The following is a 19,677-nucleotide window of genomic DNA, read 5'->3' on the forward strand; positions in this document are numbered from 1 at the left end:
CCGGTCAAAAATTTACAATTATGTTCTTAAAGTTTCTTGTAAATTTACCCCTTAAACTGTTTGAGGTTTAGTTTCTAATTATTGCAACACTGTTGGTATTTTTATAGATGTAGCTGTAGGATGAATGGTGGTACCCAGCATGTATTAGATAGCATGTATTACATTGAATAGTCTGAGGCTGCTCAGTGAATTTGTAATGAGAAATTAACAGATTTTACATTATGTCAGGAAAAAAAACAACCTTTCCCTAAAAGAGTAAAACAAATCAAATACTGTAATTTAAGACTTTTATCCAATTATTCAATTGGATAAAAATACTAACAAGGTAGAACAATTACAAGGTAGAAAAGAACAAGCCTGTTCTTCACATACTAAATCACAGTTCCTAAAAGGGAAGGAATAGAAATTAGAAAGGTCTCCCTCAAAACACAAGTGGGTGCAAGCTGTAAAATGAAGTTTCCATCCTGCAGGAAACTGATATTTCAGAACTGTGCTTCAGTGTGAATCATGAGAAGTTAAATATCCTGACTTCATCAGAAAGGAATTTTCCACTGCCTCTTTCTTGTCAGTTTCATTGAATTACTATTTTTTTAAACAAAAAAAAATCCTAAAAATGCTTAATCAGATCCAGCATAGAGCAATGGCAGTACTAATTGCATGAAAATAAAGATTATGTATCTTGTGGCAGAAAAAGAAAGCTGAAAGGGATGCATGTGCATTACATTACTGAGTGCATAAAAATATTTAAATTCCATTTTGAAAGAAGGAAATTAAAACCAATATCAGCATTCACTATCATTATTCTTTTAAGTCTATTGTTAGAAGGTGGTATAAACACTTAGAGAAATATTTAACTTCTACATCTCTTCTCCCATATATCAAAAATAATTTCTGATAACAAAGGTTAGTTACGGATGTATACTGATTTTTTGTTGTTGTTGTTCTTGCATCCTTTTGAAGTTAGGACCTATACACTGAAATTATAGATGTATTTCAAAGACACATATACGTAAATTTCTAAAAATATTTATAAAATGCTACATTCCTTTCCATAATCCAGTTCCACACAGACGCTGCAGTAGCAAGCACCTGGCAAAAATTCTGACATTTATAAAATTATTTGCCTGTTCAGTGATATGACTACACCTTTCCATCTGGCCTTTTATGCTATTAACATGTCTGAATGGGATGGGAAAGTGCTGTTATGCCTCCAAGCTCTTCCTATAAAGGCAGTCTAGGTCAGTCCTGGTATTACTATGAGATGCTTACTGACAGTGCGCTGCAGAGGTGCTCAGCCTCTTCCCTTATACCACCATGGCCACACCAACACTAGTGCTGCTGTACCAGTGTGACACTAGCGGCCCCTGGGAGCCAGGAGGAGCAGCCAAACTTGGGGGAAATCCCCCATTCATCACACCTCACTGGAGCAGACCTGGAGCCAGAAGCAACATGGCCACCAAAAAGCCCCTACAGAGGAACCGTTCTTCTGGCATCCCCTGCACATGATGGGTGGCTGGGAGCAGCACACTTCACAGATGTCTGGCTGCCCCATCAAGGAAGCCAATGTGAAGCCCTCCGGCAGCACAATTTGAGACTACACAATGTCAGACAAGACAAATGTCAAACGGGATCCCTCCTCTGCCATGCTGTGAAGACAAAGCAGGGCAAGTATACTACAACCTCCCCATCACTCCATTTACATTGTGGTAGCTTCAAAAGACAAATCTTGCACAGTGAAGGAAGACAGTGCGAGAGTACCTCTGACAGGACCTTTGTAAAAACGTGTATCATCTTCGGCTCACACTTCCATCCAAGCCACTGAACAGCTCAGTTACCTGTTTTTCCTCATCTCCTGAAGGCTGAATCTTCAGCGCTTCACTGCTGGGGGGAGGATGCCATCCCATCACGGAGATCTCCCAGTCTGTCTGCAGACATCACCACAGAGACATACAGTCTTGTCTTACTTTGATGGCGGCTTTCGTAACTGCTAAGACATCTCTGGCTTGTTTTTGAATTTCAGTGCAATACTAGAGTGATGGACACAAAGAAATGTCACTGGCTTGGCAAACTCTGCTCAACAGCTGGTTTGCAGGACTTCAAAACAGACTGCAATATTGTTTTGGAGTGCTTCCCTTTCACTGATAAACTGAGGCATGAAAAGGACAACTATATAAACACTATGATAAATGATAGCAGGAAGAGCTTCTATTAGTCAGTGATTTTGACACTTAAAGTTTTGTTTTCAGGCACTTAGCTTAAGAAATCTTCCTCTTCTTTTCTATCTTTAGGAAAATAAAGAAGCTTCTTCCTGTATGTGGGTGGCCCAAGACTGGAACATTATTTTGTTACAGGAGACAAAAATGTCAACAGCTGCAAACTTTTCTGCCTTTGTTTATTATTTTTATTTTTGATCTAAAAAGTTTTTATGAATGGAATAAACAGACTCAAATCTTCTTTGGTATAATTCATGCACACAGCTTGTGATTTATGTCCTGATACTTTTTATATGTGTTTTTGACTTTTTTCTACCATAGGAATGAAAGAGAAATTGCACGTATGACATAAGCAGACCTTTCTCTTTGCTCTCTATGTTTGTAATGTTGTTAGTCATATTTGCATGCTTTGACTTGTTGGGAAGATTAATTGCTGGCAGAGCGATGAGGTCTGGACAGTTGGCAGGTCAGAACATTTATTAATGTGATTGCTTTGAGCAGAAAAATTTTGGCTCCATGGTAGAGAAGATCCCTTCTGAAACAAATGTGGAGACTAGGAAATTAAATATTAAGGAGGATGTTACAAAAACATACATCAATACTGTTCAATATGTGGTTGGAAGGTAATTGAAAAAAATTATGTAGACTCTGACTTAAAAGGAGAGGGAGTCTCATGAACACACACTATAATTCCTGACAGCACTGGCTGGCTGCTGAACCTGTCACTCTCCAAAGCAGCACTGGAAAAAGGCCAAGCCCATTTCATAAGACATGCTTTAAGCATGATGGAGACTGCCAGGGAACTTTGGTTGGTTTTCACTCTTTTCCTATGTTACTTCAGCTTCAGCTGTAGGTAGGCATGTTTCATTGAAGAATTTCAATCCCTCTTCCTATTCAGAAAATATTAAATATGCTCCTAACTTTATGTTCCATTAAAATCTGCACATGAGCATATTCCAGAGAGCTGAATGAGAGAGCTGATCACTGTGTTCATTTTCATGTATTAATTACAGAGCTGCCTACAGCTGCTTAAATTCCACCACCACTTACAATCCTTTTAACCATGTTGTAGTTGGGGGGGGGGGTGGAGTGATGTTTTGGGGTGTTTTGTTGATTGAAGTAAATATTGAAGGAGATTTACATAATCCAGTCCAGGATACAAATTCAAGCCAATACTTTTTCTCCCAGATAAATGTAGAACTGAATCTATGTTATTCTCAAATAAAAATGGAAAGGTGATACTAATTTTGGTTGCACTGTTATTTGTCTGGTTTTCTTTTTCTTTCTTTCTTTCTTTCTTTCTTTCTTTCTTTCTTTCTTTCTTTCTTTCTTTCTTTCTTTCTTTCTTTCTTTCTTTCTTTCTTTCTTTCTTTCTTTCTTTCTTTCTTTCTTTCTTTCTTTCTTTCTTTCTTTCTTTCTTTCTTTCTTTCTTTCTTTCTTTCTTTCTTTCTTTCTTTCTTTCTTTCTTTCTTTCTTTCTTTCTTTCTTTCTTTCTTTCTTTCTTTCTTTCTTTCTTTCTTTCTTTCTTTCTTTCTTTCTTTCTTTCTTTCTTTCTTTCTTTCTTTCTTTCTTTCTTTCTTTCTTTCTTTCTTTCTTTCTTTCTTTCTTTCTTTCTTTCTTTCTTTCTTTCTTTCTTTCTTTCTTTCTTTCTTTCTTTCTTTCTTTCTTTCTTTCTTTCTTTCTTTCTTTCTTTCTTTCTTTCTTTCTTTCTTTCTTTCTTTCTTTCTTTCTTTCTTTCTTTCTTTCTTTCTTTCTTTCTTTCTTTCTTTCTTTCTTTCTTTCTTTCTTTCTTTCTTTCTTTCTTTCTTTCTTTCTTTCTTCCTTCCTTCCTTCTTTCCTTCCTTCCTAGTAGTTCCAGAGGACTGAGGCATACCTTTTCCGCAAGAGCTTCACAGTTGCTTCAATGCACTTTAATACACCCCATCTATACAGGCTGTTGCCTGTGAACTAGCAGAAGTCTGATCTTAACTTTCTCTCTGCTGGACACTTCTTTTTATGGATGATGTAGAGAAACACAGGGAGGCTACTCTTGCTCTATCATATCGATTTCACATTAGTGGTATAGTAGTATAGAATACTAGTTTTTGTAACTCTCTCAAATATAACACGTCTTTACAATCTTCCCAGAAAATCATCTTTCTCGAGTCTTGACTGCCATCTGCTATTTCAACTTGGGACTCCAGAAAAGAACTGTATTTTCTGCACAGTCATTCTGTTTTGCATTTCGGTGGGTTTGGGTTTACTGTGATTACTTGAAAAAAAATCTAAATAGTCCTGTAGGAATCTAGGAAACACTTATAGAAAACATCTTTCAAAGTGTGCAAGACATTATGTGCATAAAAAGAGCAGCTAATAGCCAGAAGTTTGGCATATTGTTCTGATATTTTTAGCTTTACCACTGTTTTCACAGGATGGTGGCTTTGAAAAAAAAATGACCACAGAAAACAGTAGTAATACCTATTACTGGAAATAAAGTCTGGAGGTGTATCTATTGCTTCTTTATCTTTGGCATGTTTAGGATTCAGAGTTTCTTTAACTTGGCAAGCCTGGTCATGTAGTACATTCACTCCCATATAATTACTTTTTGTTAGTGCTATGAAATTGTTTTACATAGTCTCCAGACCTGCAGACATTCAAGCATACGAATAACAGACTCCTAACTTCAATCAGATTACAACTGAGAATAAGGTACTTAGACATGTGCAGCATCTGGTTGCAGAATTAAGATCATACATCTCTTGGGTCTTCTTAGGCAATTATAGTATGAGATATGTGCACATGGACTATAGGATTCATGCAATGTGGGCTTCTTTACCTGAGATGGCAAAAATGCTTTTAGAAATCAAAGGACAATCCAGACAGCTAATACAACAGATCCTGCAGTAAGTACATCAGCTCCAAACAATCACCCTATTTACTCACTCCAGTATTTTGATGAGGAAACACTGTGAGTATATAGAGTTCTTTAACAAGTTCAAGCCAAAAAGTACCGTGGGCCTGTGTGTTTCATCAAAATTAAGGGTATTTTTTTGAATCACCCTAAAAAAAATTATATCTGATATTTGAGAGATGACAGCATCTTGCAAGACATTTATTCACCTGGTTTTACCCAATTTGAAAATAAATTAATTATTTCTTTGGTGTCTACAAGTTTAATTAACAAGTCTATTGACTCAAAACAATGCCTGATGTTAATGACCTTAGTGTAATACATCACAGTTCAACTTAAATACTTCACAAATTCTCTCATGTATTTTTCTATGTCATAGGATGTGTGTATTTCTAGCAGTATATTTGAGTATTTTGTTGAAATAGATAAAAAATCTATTTGCTTAACAGATTAAAAACTGTTCAAATTATATTAACATTCAAGCATCATAAAGACTGGATACTCAGACTCCTCAGAACAGTTTAATTTCCAAGCATTTTTCTTGATTTGATGGGCCTATTCATGAATAACTTTAAAAATTTACTTCAGAAAATGTTATTATTGATACTAAACTGCCCATGAGCCGCCCATCCTACTGAGCATGTTAATTACTCAGATGCAGATTTATTTCCAAATTCCTAATTCCTAATGATTTTCTTTTTCTGTCCGAAATCAATGCTAATATCACATAATGAATTTTACAAAAACCATTGAGCTGTATTAGAATAGCTACTGAACTGAACTTAAAATGCTAAAATAATGTAAAAAGAGGAAAGAGAAAACTTTTCTGAATGTTTCTGTAAGTTGTTTTTAGTATATAGTCATTAATGCATTGAGACATGTACAAAAATGCATTAAAGGATCAGGAATGTTTTCCTGCAGGTACTTAGAACCTAATAAATAATGAATGTGATGATTAACTACATGGGCAGAAGTACAGACCATTACCAAGGAAAAAAATGCATAAAACCTGGCGTTTGAATGGGTGTGCACCGCTGTTTTTAATATATAAAAACACTTGAATATACTCAGTTGTGTGTGAAGAGAAAACAAAAGAAGTAAGCGTGATTGAATTAACATCGTATTTTCAAATGAAACAGATTTAAATATTGCCAAGAGCAGTGAGAGCATCTGGAGTTGGGTGGAAGGGCAGCAGAATGAGCTGATCAGAGCACCATGATGCCCTTCAGTGTTGCTTGAGCAGCCACAGAGGTTTGTGCAGGTCTAGAGAGCTGAAGTAAGACCACCACCAGGGTTTCTCCCTGCCCGGCGGCGACCCACCTCGAGCCTCGGGCTGCCCATGTTGGGCATGAGGGTCAAAAAGTTCCAGTGGGTCATATGGGTCATACATGTCTTCCATTGAGCGCCGGAGGAGCTTGTTGGGCCAAGCCTCAACAGGTCGCAATACAAAGTCGACTCGCCCAGCCCGTTTCATCTTGGCAGGAAGGGTGACCCTCTTCATCACCCGGCTGTATCCCGCCGCTTGGGCGCTGATTATGTACGTTCCTGGAGGCAGGAGTCGCCAGTAGTCTCCATCAGCAGCTTAGGAAAGGTAAAGACAGAACAAAACAGCTAAATTTTTAGCCTTCCATCCCTTACAGTTACATACTCACGTATACGTGCATGCACAGTTAGCACAAGTATTTAGGGGGCAGGTTTTGAATGGATCTCAGATTTTAATTCAGATTTTGAAAAAAAGTTCAGATGTAAACTCCTGAATGACAGAAAGAGACTCAACCTGTGAAAATCTAGCCTTTGGGAGGTAATGGAGTAAAATTCACATACAAAATGTCAGTCACTGATGTGCCTGTATCACAAGGAAGGGAATCTTTCCTTCATGCTGCTTTCCCAGGGGTAAAAGAAATAACTCCAAAGACATCAAATGATTTTAAAACTATGTGAAATATAAGAAAGTGAAAGCAGAATCCAGGCTGCAATATATATATATATATATATATATATCATGTCTAAGGAGCTAAGAAATCCCTGCTTTTATTATATTACATTCAATTACTTTGCAGACATTATAGCACGTAAGACTATGGAGTCAGAGCAGCAGCTGGTATAAATTGCCATTAGTGTAAAATGGGTGTAAATTTCCTCCAGCTGAAGGTTAGAGCCTGCAGGCAAAAGCAGGGAGTTTTAAAACAGAATATTTATTCTACATTTTATGTTTCCTTTATTTTTAATGGCAAATTTCTTAGCTCAGTTAATGTCGCATTAATGTTATTTTCTCATGGAATTTTTCAGTCATTTTTAACACTGAAATTAAAAGACTCTTTAATCATATGACATTCTTATCCCCACCTAACTCAAGAACAAATACTCCTTTTTCCTTCAGTTTAAACACATTTTTTATTTAATTCTTAATTCTTTAAAGGTCCACTGCCAATGGAAAGCCATTGTCTGGGAAGAAGTTTGAAAAAGACCCTAATTCATGCCAGAGTCTCCCACCAGCCTCAAGAATCGGCATCATCCCCACTATTGTATCCCCTCTAATGTTAGTTTTTTTGAAAGCTGGAAAGCATCCACTACATTATAAACCATTCTGGCTTTACGAATTGATTCAACAACTATCATTAGAGCAAAATGTTACCATTCATGTCTTCTATTTTGCACTTCTACGGCCTATCCTGTTCTCAGTGAAATCAATAATAAAATGAGAGCATTGATTTCAGTGAGAGCCTAAAAGCTCAGAACTTTATGACTGTGAAAATTAACAGTTGCTTATGCCTCAATACTTGTTTACCAGCTGGTGACAGGTATAAAGGGAACATAATTCAACGTTCTAGTTTTTTGCATTTGATATAACTATTGCCCAAAAGTTGCAGAAATTTATGCCTTTCCACATGAACAAAAAACATTGCATGGCCTTCAGTCATTTAAGTTATTCCAGTTAAAGTCAGTGTGGATCCTACTCTAAGGTCTACACCTTACGATCACAGTATTTCAACTAACTTATTCTAAAGGGCTCCGCACCTCCCCATGCTGAGTTACAGCCTCTGAGCAGGGCCACTGCCATAGTCCTGCAAACAGGAAACATAAAGGTGTATTTCTGAATCTCACGGAAGACACATTGGCTTTGACGGACAGCAGACAGTTCCAGGTGGAAGTTGTAACAACAAAGACTATCTCAGTCCAGGGACATGACAGACTCAGCAGCCAGTCTGACATGTATTCTCTTTTGTTATTCTAGAAACCCATAGCTGAGCCTTCAATTCTCTATTAAAGCACCATTTCTATCAAATACAACAAGACTTTTGCAGGTTAAGGTCTCAGTGTTACATTGCCCCAGGAAAAAGCTCAAACTAAAAATATTACCTGTGGTGACATCATGCTGGATGCCCCTGACAGAAATACGAGCATTTTTTATTGGGTTGCCGAACTTATCAGACACAATTCCTTTTATCCCCCGATGAACCTGGCAAAGCAAAGCAATGTTAGAAGGGAGTAATTTATTACAGTACCTCCTCGTCATCTTCTACAAGGAAGAGAGGAAACAACTTTCAAGAGGTTCAACCCATTATAGAGGCTCTAGGCTCAGGCTAATGTCCCTTCAGATCACATCCTCTATTTTGGGAGATCCAAGGTGGCTGAGGAAAAGGGATAACTGAACAAGAGCTTTTTTTGGGCTAGGTATGTGGCTCTGCATTGAGAGACCCTTCTCTGCACAGATCATTGCCACCTCGTGATCTGACAACAATATTTAAAGACCGTTTCTGAATGTCTGCCCTAGACCCAGAACCACAAAGAAATTAGAAGTTAAGGCTTTAAAAAGCAATCTGATGCTCTATACACAATGAGAAGGCATCACTTATCTATTTGGGACTCATCATCACTCTGCTGCCTAGACTTCACTACATGTCAGAGTGTCATGATAGCAGTGTGTATAATATCCTTTTTCCCTTCTCTACAAGTACAGAACCGAGCTGCCTGAGGTGATGAGAAACATGCTTGGTGGCAAACTAAAGAGCAATGTGAATTCTGTCACAGAAGGAGGTGCACAAACAGCTCACTATATTTGAAGTTCAATAAAACAATACAAAACTAGAAAAAAAAATCCAGGTATTTAAACACTAAACCTCTTGAGGTTATTTTTTTGCAACATTCTGAAATGAAAACATTTTCTATTGGAAACTCTATATGACCTTTTTAAATGAAAAGTACTTCTATTTCAATTTTCCCCTGAACCGCTATAATCAGTTTGAGGTGTTCTTTACTTCACTTCCACCCCTCCTTCTTTCTCTTGCTCTTATTTTTCCCTCCCCATTATCCTTTGTCACAAAAGAAGAACGGAAAATAAGAGCAAAGCATCAAAACAAGGGGGAAAAATTGTTTTCTCTTGGAATATAGAGATGTTTACAAATAAACATTAAAATATCCAACTTTACATTAATTCTTAATGTGAAGCTGGAAAAAAGATCTAGTCTAGAGACAGCAGTTTTTTATTTAAGGTGAGGCTGTCTTGTCATGGCTCTTGTTAAACAGCCGTTCCATACTGAGTGGAAATATTCACTGGAGGGTTTAGGTACAACTCAGTATAAGGATTTGAAAACTGTCCCTTAAGAACTATGATGATGAATCATTGCAATTTTCTTTTCAGCATGGACTTGAGGATTTATCATATGGATAGTGGATAAATCTGGTCAGAAGAGTCATCTCAGACCTAAATTTAATTTACAGTGTAGACATACTCAAAGTAGTATGACCTCATCCAACTTCAGTAGTAATTCTGTAATTACAATATGACAGGATAAAAATGACAAAATTGAAATTTCTTTAATGATGTTGATTTGTATTCCTTTAGTAAATATACTATTTTTTGCTTTACCTCAAGTCTGTGCCACATAAGTTTGGGAGAGTGTTTTGATATCCCGTCTGATGGGGAGAAGAGATCAGTGTTCATGAAAATGAATTCTACTTCTGCATGTTAAGCCAAGTAGATTTGTACACACACCAAACAGCCTGGTATATATCAGAATAAGAAAAGTTTGAATTGGTTATGGCAGACTTAATCCTTATCAGGAGTAATTCGGTCATCCTTATCTACAAAGTTATTTTTCTTACTGTTCTGCATTTACTCAAAAAGCTTTTCCATCATAGACTTCTACAGTATCTCACACCATAAAAATCCTTACATCTTGAAGACTTCAATAACAATATATATGGATTTAACCCAGCTCCATTTGGATTCACTAAAACTCATTTTCATCAGACAGCTGTAAAATGAAATGAGTTTGGTGGTCTGTACTGTAGACTTTATTGAATGATAATACTTACCACAAGTAGCAAGAGGTTGCTTAGAAAGGCCATAAAAACACTCCTAACAATTTTAAATTACTGCGTACTCTATCAAAATAAGGAATGACAGAAAGATAATCTACTAATGGCTGAGACAAAGATGAGCAACTTCTGTTTCTGCGTTCACTTACTTATTGTCAGTGAGGTATTTGTTTTTGCCGAATTTAACCTTATTATTAAAAATTACTTTTAAATGGCATGTTTTAATGCTCACAGACATACAGTTGTTCCTTTAGAAGATCAGGCTTCAGACTTTTTAAACTACTTTCATAAAGAAACCAAGCTGAAAAGTGTGGAAACTTCATTTCTAGTAAGATACTTAGAACCTCCCCATTTCAGCTGAACCTAAATCTCCTGCTGCCATGCAGTAGGGTTTGGGCCACAAACATGGAATATGGAAAGGAAAAAGTTCCAGAAAGCCCTCTGGAAAGCAGATCTGGTTGGTTTATTCTTCAAAAGAATGGTTTATTCACATTTTTCTGAATATGCAGGTTTTCTCAAGCATTAAATTTTTGACAGTTGATTTATAATGTTGCACAAAGTATTTACAGACAATTCCCTTTTTCACTGTTTTCAAGGCATTTAGAGTCCTCAATCTCCATCCCTCCTGCAATATAGGCAAAATATTATCCATGTGTCCTGCCAGACAAGTGAGGCACTGGGGCCCCTGTTGGAGTGTGATGATTGATTTGGTGCTATCTCGATAACTAACAGGGGAAACAGTAAAGAAAGGAATATTGACAAAGAATGAAGGTCCATGAAAGCAGAGCCATACCATTTCCATGTAATTCAGAAGGGCATCTCTGTTTTCATGCCAGATAGTAAAGAGCTCTTCCTCCAAAGGAAACTTTTCGCATCCTACCTCCACAGTAACTTCAAAGCAATTTGTGTGAAGGTAATTAAAATCTGCCATACCTACAGGTTTAAAAAGAAAAAAGGAGAGATCGTGAACAAGCCATGTAATTCTTAACCGGAGCTTTGTTCTTGCAGTCAGCTGAATGCAGTCCCTGTGGGAGTGGATTAATATATTGTAAAGAGTGTGCATGGCTAATACATAAAAAGTATTCAACAAATTCCAAATTCTACAACTCGTTTCAACTATGAATTAACTAATGACAATGACACTTTTTTTTTTTCAGGTGAAAAAGCACCATTTTAAACTATTATTCACCTGACCAAGAAGCAATGATAGAAAGATAAGGATTGGTTAATCATGGTAATTGGATAATCGGCTGTATCAGAGGTGATTGTCAAGGGTCACCAGCAAAGAGATGACCTTTTGCCATTTGTATGTTCAAAACTGTTTCTGTACAAAAGACATTGGATATAATTTTCAGAAGAATGTAAGCCAAAGATATTTAAACCTAATTCTCACTCGTGCCCCAAAGTTTTCTAAATGCCTAGTTTCAACATAATTACATAGGGATTCAGCTGAGTCCTATCTGAAAACACAACTGAAGCACTGCTGAAAATATATGAACGCTGATATTTTATCCATGCCAGTATTTCAGAAATCCTGACAAAAACTAATTACTATTACTGGAGAAATCAAATAAGCAACAAATGAACGGGATGTTTGTTGTAGTTTTCCCTGAAAAACAGTTTATTTAAACAGACTGAAAAAGCAGCACTTGCATAGTCTGCAAGAGGGATTCGAACTCATGCCACTAAGGAATGAGAGCATAACATGAAGCATTTATTTCTAGAGTTGAAAACTAGAATATTATATGCAATAGCAAATTTGACCCTTGTATAGCTTGTTAACTTTCCTTGGGTCATATCAGGGCTGAATACATCCCATGGTGTCAGAATATAAATGTTACCAATGTACATTTTTCCACTTAAATCCCGTACAAGTTATGTTTTGCAGGGGTTTGGCCTAAAGCAAACTGAAATGAATAAAAGTATCTCTTTCAAACCCTTGTGTCTCATAAAGGTCATATAGAGGTTTTACCTCACTTGATATGATGGTAAAGTGGTTTTACCTCCAGTGAAGCTGTACCACTCAGCACCATTTATAATACCTCCACGTTTTACAAAATTTCCACCACAACGAAGTTCAGATCGGTCCGAGATGACTGGATGTGCATCTGCGTAGGCTTTAGCCAGCATTTTAAACATCTGTAGCAAAAGGGTTTGAAATAAATTTGCTTTTACAAACCATAAACACCGTCATTGCTGCTAGTAACTATTGCTGTTGCGAGCCCAGACCATACAACGACCCACCCTACATCCTTGAGGCTGATTGAGGGGGTGAAACTCCATGCAAGGATATTCTGCCAGGAAATTTTCACTTGTCTTCATCTCCAAGGTTTTTCTCTGCAATCCAATACATTTAGCTAGAGAAAACATTAAATACCAGAGCATTTTGTGATACTTGGCTTCAACCTGCCATCTGGGGCAGTAGTAGAGGGATTGTTTGGTTGTACTTCATGTCCTAGGTTTTAAAGCTGAAATTAGCTCTCCCTGTTATGTTTTAGCTCTTACTATTTTTACCTTTTCAAAAAGACCTACAACAGCCTCAGCCCAACCAGACCTTCGCATTGGCAGCTGATATTTAAAACAGACAGCATCAATTTGCTTTGCACTTATCACTCACACAGGACAACCTGCCAGTTTGATCTCATTGACAGTTGCTTCTTTGTGGGGCAGAAACCATTCCTAAAAAGTGAAGGAAAGGATGTGGTGATGGAGGATGTCGCCACTGATTTCCTAAGAGTTTTGATACTGATGAAGAGCAGAGGAGTCACCAACCAGAAAGAAAAGTCACAGGTACATGTAGTGAAGACAGAAGAAACATCAGTGATCTGCAGAAAACATTTCTTTCAATCAGGTACCTGCTGGTTTTCTCCAATGTTTATCCCAACTTTGTACAGAAATACCCCCTCTCTTTTTTATCTATTTGAGTCCCATCTACAGGAGGTATAATTTCAGATTTCAACATTGTAACTACAGAAATTATCAGGTGCTACTAGATCCTACTACTCAGCATCATGAGTTTAATTGCTTAAGAAAACATCTGCAAGAAGTTGTGTGTCTAAAATCCTATTTTTAGAAGTGATCCTGAAACTTTAAGGATAAAGACCAAAATGACCAAGCACACAACTTTGATCTAATATTTACGAATGTTTCTAATGATACAAGCTGAGTCAGCTATGGGATCAGGTATGTGACCAAGGAAAGGTGGAAATAGAGTGTTATGTAAGTGTAAAGATGTGCTTTTACATCTCCCCTGAGTTTTTATCTATGTGTCTAAGTATTGCTCATCCCAGACAATTCAGCCTTCTTCAAAGTTCTGCTGAAAAGAAATGGATGTTAACTGTATATGTTAAGCAGAACTTTTACTGCCAAAAGTTTGGGGCCAGACTCACTGTCTAATTACTACAAGAAATTGTGTCCCAGTTCTGAGCCTTCTGTGGAAGATATTTGCTAAAAGTGTAGAAGGTGCCTATGTGACTTAGGAGTATGTTCTTCACCTTTCCCAAAAACATTTGTAGATGTTTTATTTAAAGTGACCAAGTTCTTCTTCTCTTGTTTCACACCAAGATGCACCAGACTTTTGCTGGGCCAGTAGTGCAAATGAATGAATATGGGTGGTAGTGAGAACTAAAAGTAAGAAATCCAAAACCAAGTGAACTTGATTATATAAAAAAAGTCGTTTTGTTTTGTTTTGTTTTGTTTTTAAACAAAATGTGCTCAGATAGCAATACATTTGTTATCACTCAGCAGCAAATGTATGACGAGTCAAGGACCTCAAAGAAACTTAGATACTTAGGTGTAATATGGTGGAACAAAAGGGCAAAAACCACAGAGGAATCCTTGTGACTGTGGAAGCATGAGTCTCACTTTGTAAAAAGAGGTCAGTGCTGTCACCTTGGTCAGCACTTTTACCCCACAGATTGTCACAGGCTGGCTTTTTCAGGGGGTGGGAACAGAGTGTTTCCATTCACCAAAGGAAGTGAACTTGACTTGGTGTACACCTTTCTGCTCCCATGAGCACAGGCATCAATGCAGATTCTTATGTAACCAGGAGCCTGCTAAAAACATCCATCTCCACAAAACCAAGAAATGGGAAAGTTCTGGATTAGGTGGGCTGAATCAGATGCAAGAATGTGAGTGTAAGGACATGGTCCATCTTTGAGACTCCTTGGTCTCAGCATGTACCAGCCCAGGCTGTTGTGCAGGCTAAAGAGGCTTGAAATCTGCAGTGTCTTGGAGCAGATGCCAAGAGGATCCTCATGCTACTGCATATACACCATGAGGGACACAGGGAGGTGGCAGCTTCCAGATGCATTTTCAAACAAGGAAACCTGGTGTGCATGTACTTCACATATTTGACTTAATTTCTGGCCATTATCTGCACTGCAGCATTTCACCCTGTCCTGCAGTCAAGGGTGCAGATTTGCCTCATTTCCCCTTGCACAGCAATTCGACAGGTCAGTGGTCAGAACAGGGGTTATGACTAATGTACGGCAGCTAAAACAAGCTGCTATATTTCAGGATGCAGGTTCCCTGGCAGAAACAGCTGCAGATGACATTACTTAAAAGCAGGTCAATTCATAGGTACAGGTTTTGTAACTTTCTGGGCAAAATTCAAAGTGATACTGATAGTGTTGTTAAGGTTCCTGTGCTGACTCATTCAAAAAATTGGTTTTAATTCAGGACCACCTCAGCCCTCCTCTGTATGTTTTAAACTTCCAAGGTTGTAGCTAACTTCCCAGGCTTTGCAGCCACTGACTATGCAGCAGTCACTGGCTTGAGGTCCTCTGTCTTACACTGTTGCAAACCAGGGATACCATTAGGGCTTGTCCCGCTGTGCACTGCATTGGGATGGAGCAGGTTGTCCATGTGACTGCATCATTTTGTTCAAAATGCACATGCTGTCCCTGACTGGAGATGATGGAGGGACTGCTGTCCTTCCATCCCACACGTGCAGATTAGGACATCCCTAGCCCAGGTGATGGGATATAAGTGCACATGTTTATGATTTCCCCTAGTCCTCACCAAGAGCTACCTTAGCTTTCATTACCACCCATCAGGTATTTCTTACATGGGCTTTTTACTGTGTAGTGCCTGGTTTATTTTACTGCTAAATCATTGTCATACACACGTAGTAGGTATCGTACACCTCAGAAGAAATGGATTGATACAGAAAATATTGAATCATCATAAATATTTAAATATTTAATACATGCTGTGAGAACTGTCACTTTAGAAGTCAGTCCAGAGATATGCTCAAAGATAACGGATGCTTCAAGTCAAAGATCAACTTCTGACTGTTTTTAACTGCTATATATTATATAAAGAACCACTTTTTCTTAAGAGGCCAGGGACATTTTTAACTTATGATAGAAGGCTGAAAAACTAGATGTTCATCTAGTGGGCATATTGGCAATGAATACTGGATTGAGGAAACCAAAAGGAAAATAGGAAAGATGGCAAAAAAAAATTCACAGATATTTACAGTGAGTCTCAAATGGGGAACTTTCCAGAGATGAGGGGAAAACCATTCCTGTTCATCTGACCTGGAATAAATGTTACAAGGCTGCCACCATATGGCAGTGACTCTTTTTTTTTTTTTTTTTTTTTCCCCTGCAGATTTCAGTGGAAAATAATACTTCTAGTCAGGCTTGTTCCCTTTCTTTTGAAAATGAGTGGTAAAAATACCACAGCCTTCACCCTTTAAATAGTAAAAGCCAGGTGTTTCCTAACCTGTGATGTGTGAAATCAATGTTTGGCCTCACAAAACAAGGGTAAATCTTTACAGGTCCAGCTAATAGTGTGTAAATGATTCTATATTTTAAAGCACATTAAATAAATGTAAAAATCATATTATATATATGTTTATATACCTGCTTTATATATAAACATGTAATTTCCCAGGAAAGTGGTGGAGTCCCCATCCCTGGAGGTGTTTAAGAGTCAGGTCGACATAGTACTGAGGGATATGGTGTAGTTGAGAACATCAGTGTTAGGTTAATGGTTGGACTAGATGATTTTCAAGGTCTTTTCCAACCTTGATGATTCTGTGATTCTGTGATTTATTGCATTTTTAATACATACATTCATCCATACACAGACATGTATACGATCTAAATAAATCAAAGTTTGTTACTTGTTAAAAAAAATGTTTCCATAGTTTCACACATGGAAAGCACACCAATATGCTCACCCTGGAAAAAAAAAAATTACCTTCTCATCAGGTGTAGGGGAGAACATTTTTTCTTCCATAGGATGCCTTGAATAGTCATAAGGATAGGTCACAACCAGTTCACCCCCATGGAGGCTGGCAGAGAGCACAAATGGGATAGACCTCAACCACTTCATGACTGCTTTTGTCTCAGGAGCCACCTGAAATCCAACAGAAAAAAAAACAAAACCTGTGAGTAGTCATGCAGCTCCGAGGGGATCTGATCCTGAGCAGGGTGAAGCCCAGCGGAAAAGGGACTATGTCAGAAGGGAGAATGCTGAAGCTTTTTTGCTATTCCATCCCAGAGGTTAATGTGGAGAGAGCAGCAGTTTGCTCCAGGGAACAAAGGAGACACACTGTTCACCATGGAAAAACTGGAAAAAAAAAAAAGAATCTTTGACAGAAGAATAACTTTTTTATTACAGTGACATTTTCAGCAGTTGAAAGTGATGATGACATCATTTTAGGCTTGAAAAATTGTGGCATTGTACAATTACTTGCAAAACAAACTTCTTATCTGATTTAATTTCTGAATCAGCAGGATTGACTTTGGATGGATAAACTGGAATATAGGGATCAGTTTGTAATTCTCAGCACTTGTTGGAAATACACTCTCTCATTTGCTATCTGCAAACAAATGAAAACTAATGTACATAAAGCACCGCAATGGCTGCAGTTTACCTGCCGTGAACTGCTGCAGATAAGTCACAAAACTTGTCTTTTTGGCAGTCCATGCTCAGTAATGGTGGCCAAGGGTGTGGGCACCGGACTCCCAAAGATGCTGTGGTACCCACCTCCCTCCCACATGCAGGTGGCTCCTTCATCCCTTTTTCTGAGCAGTAATTTCACGGACCTGCTCCGGTGTTAATTCTTAGGGGTAACAGTGTCATCTGGTGGCCGGTCCCTGCAAGCCCAGACACAGGCCAGTGCCCTTGGAGGAGGTGAGGTTCTGTTCTCAGTTTGTGAAGCTACCAGGGGAAAAGTGGGTGAGGGCAGAGGCTGCTAATCTGGACTCTGCTTTGCACAAGTGCAGATATGCAGGTTTTTTAAAAAAATGCGCAAGATCTGTTATGATGGACTTAGCCCAGCATCTATATGGGACTGCTAACATTGTATAACACCTTTAAGTTTGATTCCATCAGCTGTTAGAAAATCACCCAGCCAGGATCTGAGTGGCTAATGACTAGTAACAGTGAATCAAGTCAGACATGTGCAGGAAAAAAACACAAAACAACCAAAACAAAGAAAAACCCTAAAGACCTATACATTAGGTTTGCAATAACAGTTTTCCTGGTTTGTCTGGATCAGTTCCTACTCTGCTATTGGTAGATCACAGCTTTGGGGGTGCAAGGAGTAGCACAAACTTAGGTATGGCGCAGAGAAAAGCACTGTGAAGCAAAGGCACACCATGGATGTATTACAGCTCCCAGTAATGAGGTAGAAAGCAAACGGTCTCAGGAAAAAGTCATACCTAAATACAATTTTACCTGGAACAATACAATAAGATATCAGTCTGCCCATTCCTGACCTACTCAGGAGGCTACTTCCCTTCACTTATTAACTGAGTCCTCCTAGTTTTCAGTTTTCCCTAAAATGCCATGCTGTAGTTGTTGAGCTGAACTAGTGCTGTCACTGCAGCTCTGCTATTTGAAAAGACTGTGCCTTGTACTTGGGAAGAAAAAAGAACCTGAGGGTTTCCACCACTGTGAGGTGAATCATTAAATTAGTAGCTTGTGGTTAGCGTATGGACACAAGTCAAATTGTGCCACTTGTCCTCAGGAGAAACAGGCCAGGTCCTTTTTGTATGTCAACCTAGTGGCAGCTGCTGAATCTCTATCTCACAACCCTTTCAACCTCGGTATTATAAAGAGGCAATTTAAACATAAGATGTGATGCAATGAGTAAAGTCTGACAAACTCAGGAATGCACAGAATGCACTTTGCACACCAGAAACTTAACCAAGGTTTTTTGCATAATTGTGAAGATTAGACACAGATTTTCCAGGAAGGGCATGACCTGAAAAACATTTTTTAAAAGGAAGATAAGGGCACTCTAAAAGGAAAGGAAAAATGCCGTGCACTCTTTGCAGTCTCACACACCCACTCACACAGCACAGAGGTGGGACAATAAACAGTTCACCAACTTTGTGACAAGGAACCTGAGAGTGTCCAAAGAACACTACCCACAGCAGTCAAAGTATTTGCTTTTCTGGTCTTTGTACCGTGCCCTGGGATTGACCTTTATCCCAAGGGAATTTGGAACTGAATGAGCCACTCTGACTTGAATCCTGTAAATGTTCATCCTTTGAGCCCATTTTTTCTGAGGAGTGGAAGACACCAGGTGTCTTGTAAGGGGCTGTGAGTGGCACCGCCTGCCCCATGGATTTCTGTTTGGGGCTTCACGGGTTGGCTGAGGACCTGGCACCCAGCCCACGCCCTCCGAGCCCTGTAGCACCAGCACTCCCCAAGAGGATGCTGCCCCGAAATCTCAGCAGCTCCCTGCCCTGCCTGCAGCTGCCCCAGCTCCCAGTGCCCAGCCAGAGAGGGCATGCCTGACACCAGAATCAGCTCTGCTTTCAAACAGCAGTCTCCAGCCTCAGTAAGATTTTTAAGTTGTTTCTTCGGTTCAGTGGGCAAGGGTGAAATGCACAGTTTTCTTTAGAGAGCTCCTAAATTCAGTCCCTCCACCTAATTAGCCAACTCGCTCACTAGATACCTGCAAAAGCCATGAGACACTGCTGTGTCACAGAGCCAAGGTCTTATCGAAGCGAATGTTGTGGAAAATCAGGAATTTCAATGTCACTATTTCTATCCTAATAGCATTTCAGTGACATCATGTACAGTGATTAAGGCTTTGAAATGTGCACATCCTGGTTCAGCTCCACCGGATGATATCAGATGCTATCTGTGTCACTCTGGCCTTTCACAGGCTTTTCCTTTAATGTGGGTTTTGTGGGGTTTGATTTTTTTTTTTTTTCACTAGGGCTCTTACTTTTTAGTCAGATGAGATCAGTTTTAAAGTATCCACCTCACAAGAACAATTCT

General features: G+C 38.6%; 1 protein-coding gene across 1 annotated transcript in view; it reads right to left on the reverse strand.

Moving 5' to 3' along the window:
- Window positions 1-5,187: 5,187 nt before the first annotated feature.
- The window catches only part of CPZ (carboxypeptidase Z), a 38,615-nt gene continuing 24,125 nt past the window's right edge, over window positions 5,188-19,677 (reverse strand). Inside the window, exons 7-11 of the mRNA XM_026847302.1 lie at window positions 16,636-16,794; window positions 12,429-12,564; window positions 11,219-11,358; window positions 8,464-8,563; window positions 5,188-6,684 (exon numbers count right to left, since the gene is read on the reverse strand). Of these exons, the coding sequence (XP_026703103.1) occupies window positions 6,329-6,684; window positions 8,464-8,563; window positions 11,219-11,358; window positions 12,429-12,564; window positions 16,636-16,794 (891 nt within the window). The 3' untranslated portion in view covers window positions 5,188-6,328. The remainder of the gene's footprint in view (window positions 6,685-8,463; window positions 8,564-11,218; window positions 11,359-12,428; window positions 12,565-16,635; window positions 16,795-19,677) is intronic.

The sequence above is a fragment of the Athene cunicularia genome (genome assembly GCF_003259725.1).
Source record: "Athene cunicularia isolate RWA chromosome 4 unlocalized genomic scaffold, athCun1 chr4_part1, whole genome shotgun sequence".
Classification (NCBI taxonomy): Eukaryota; Metazoa; Chordata; class Aves; order Strigiformes; family Strigidae; genus Athene; species Athene cunicularia.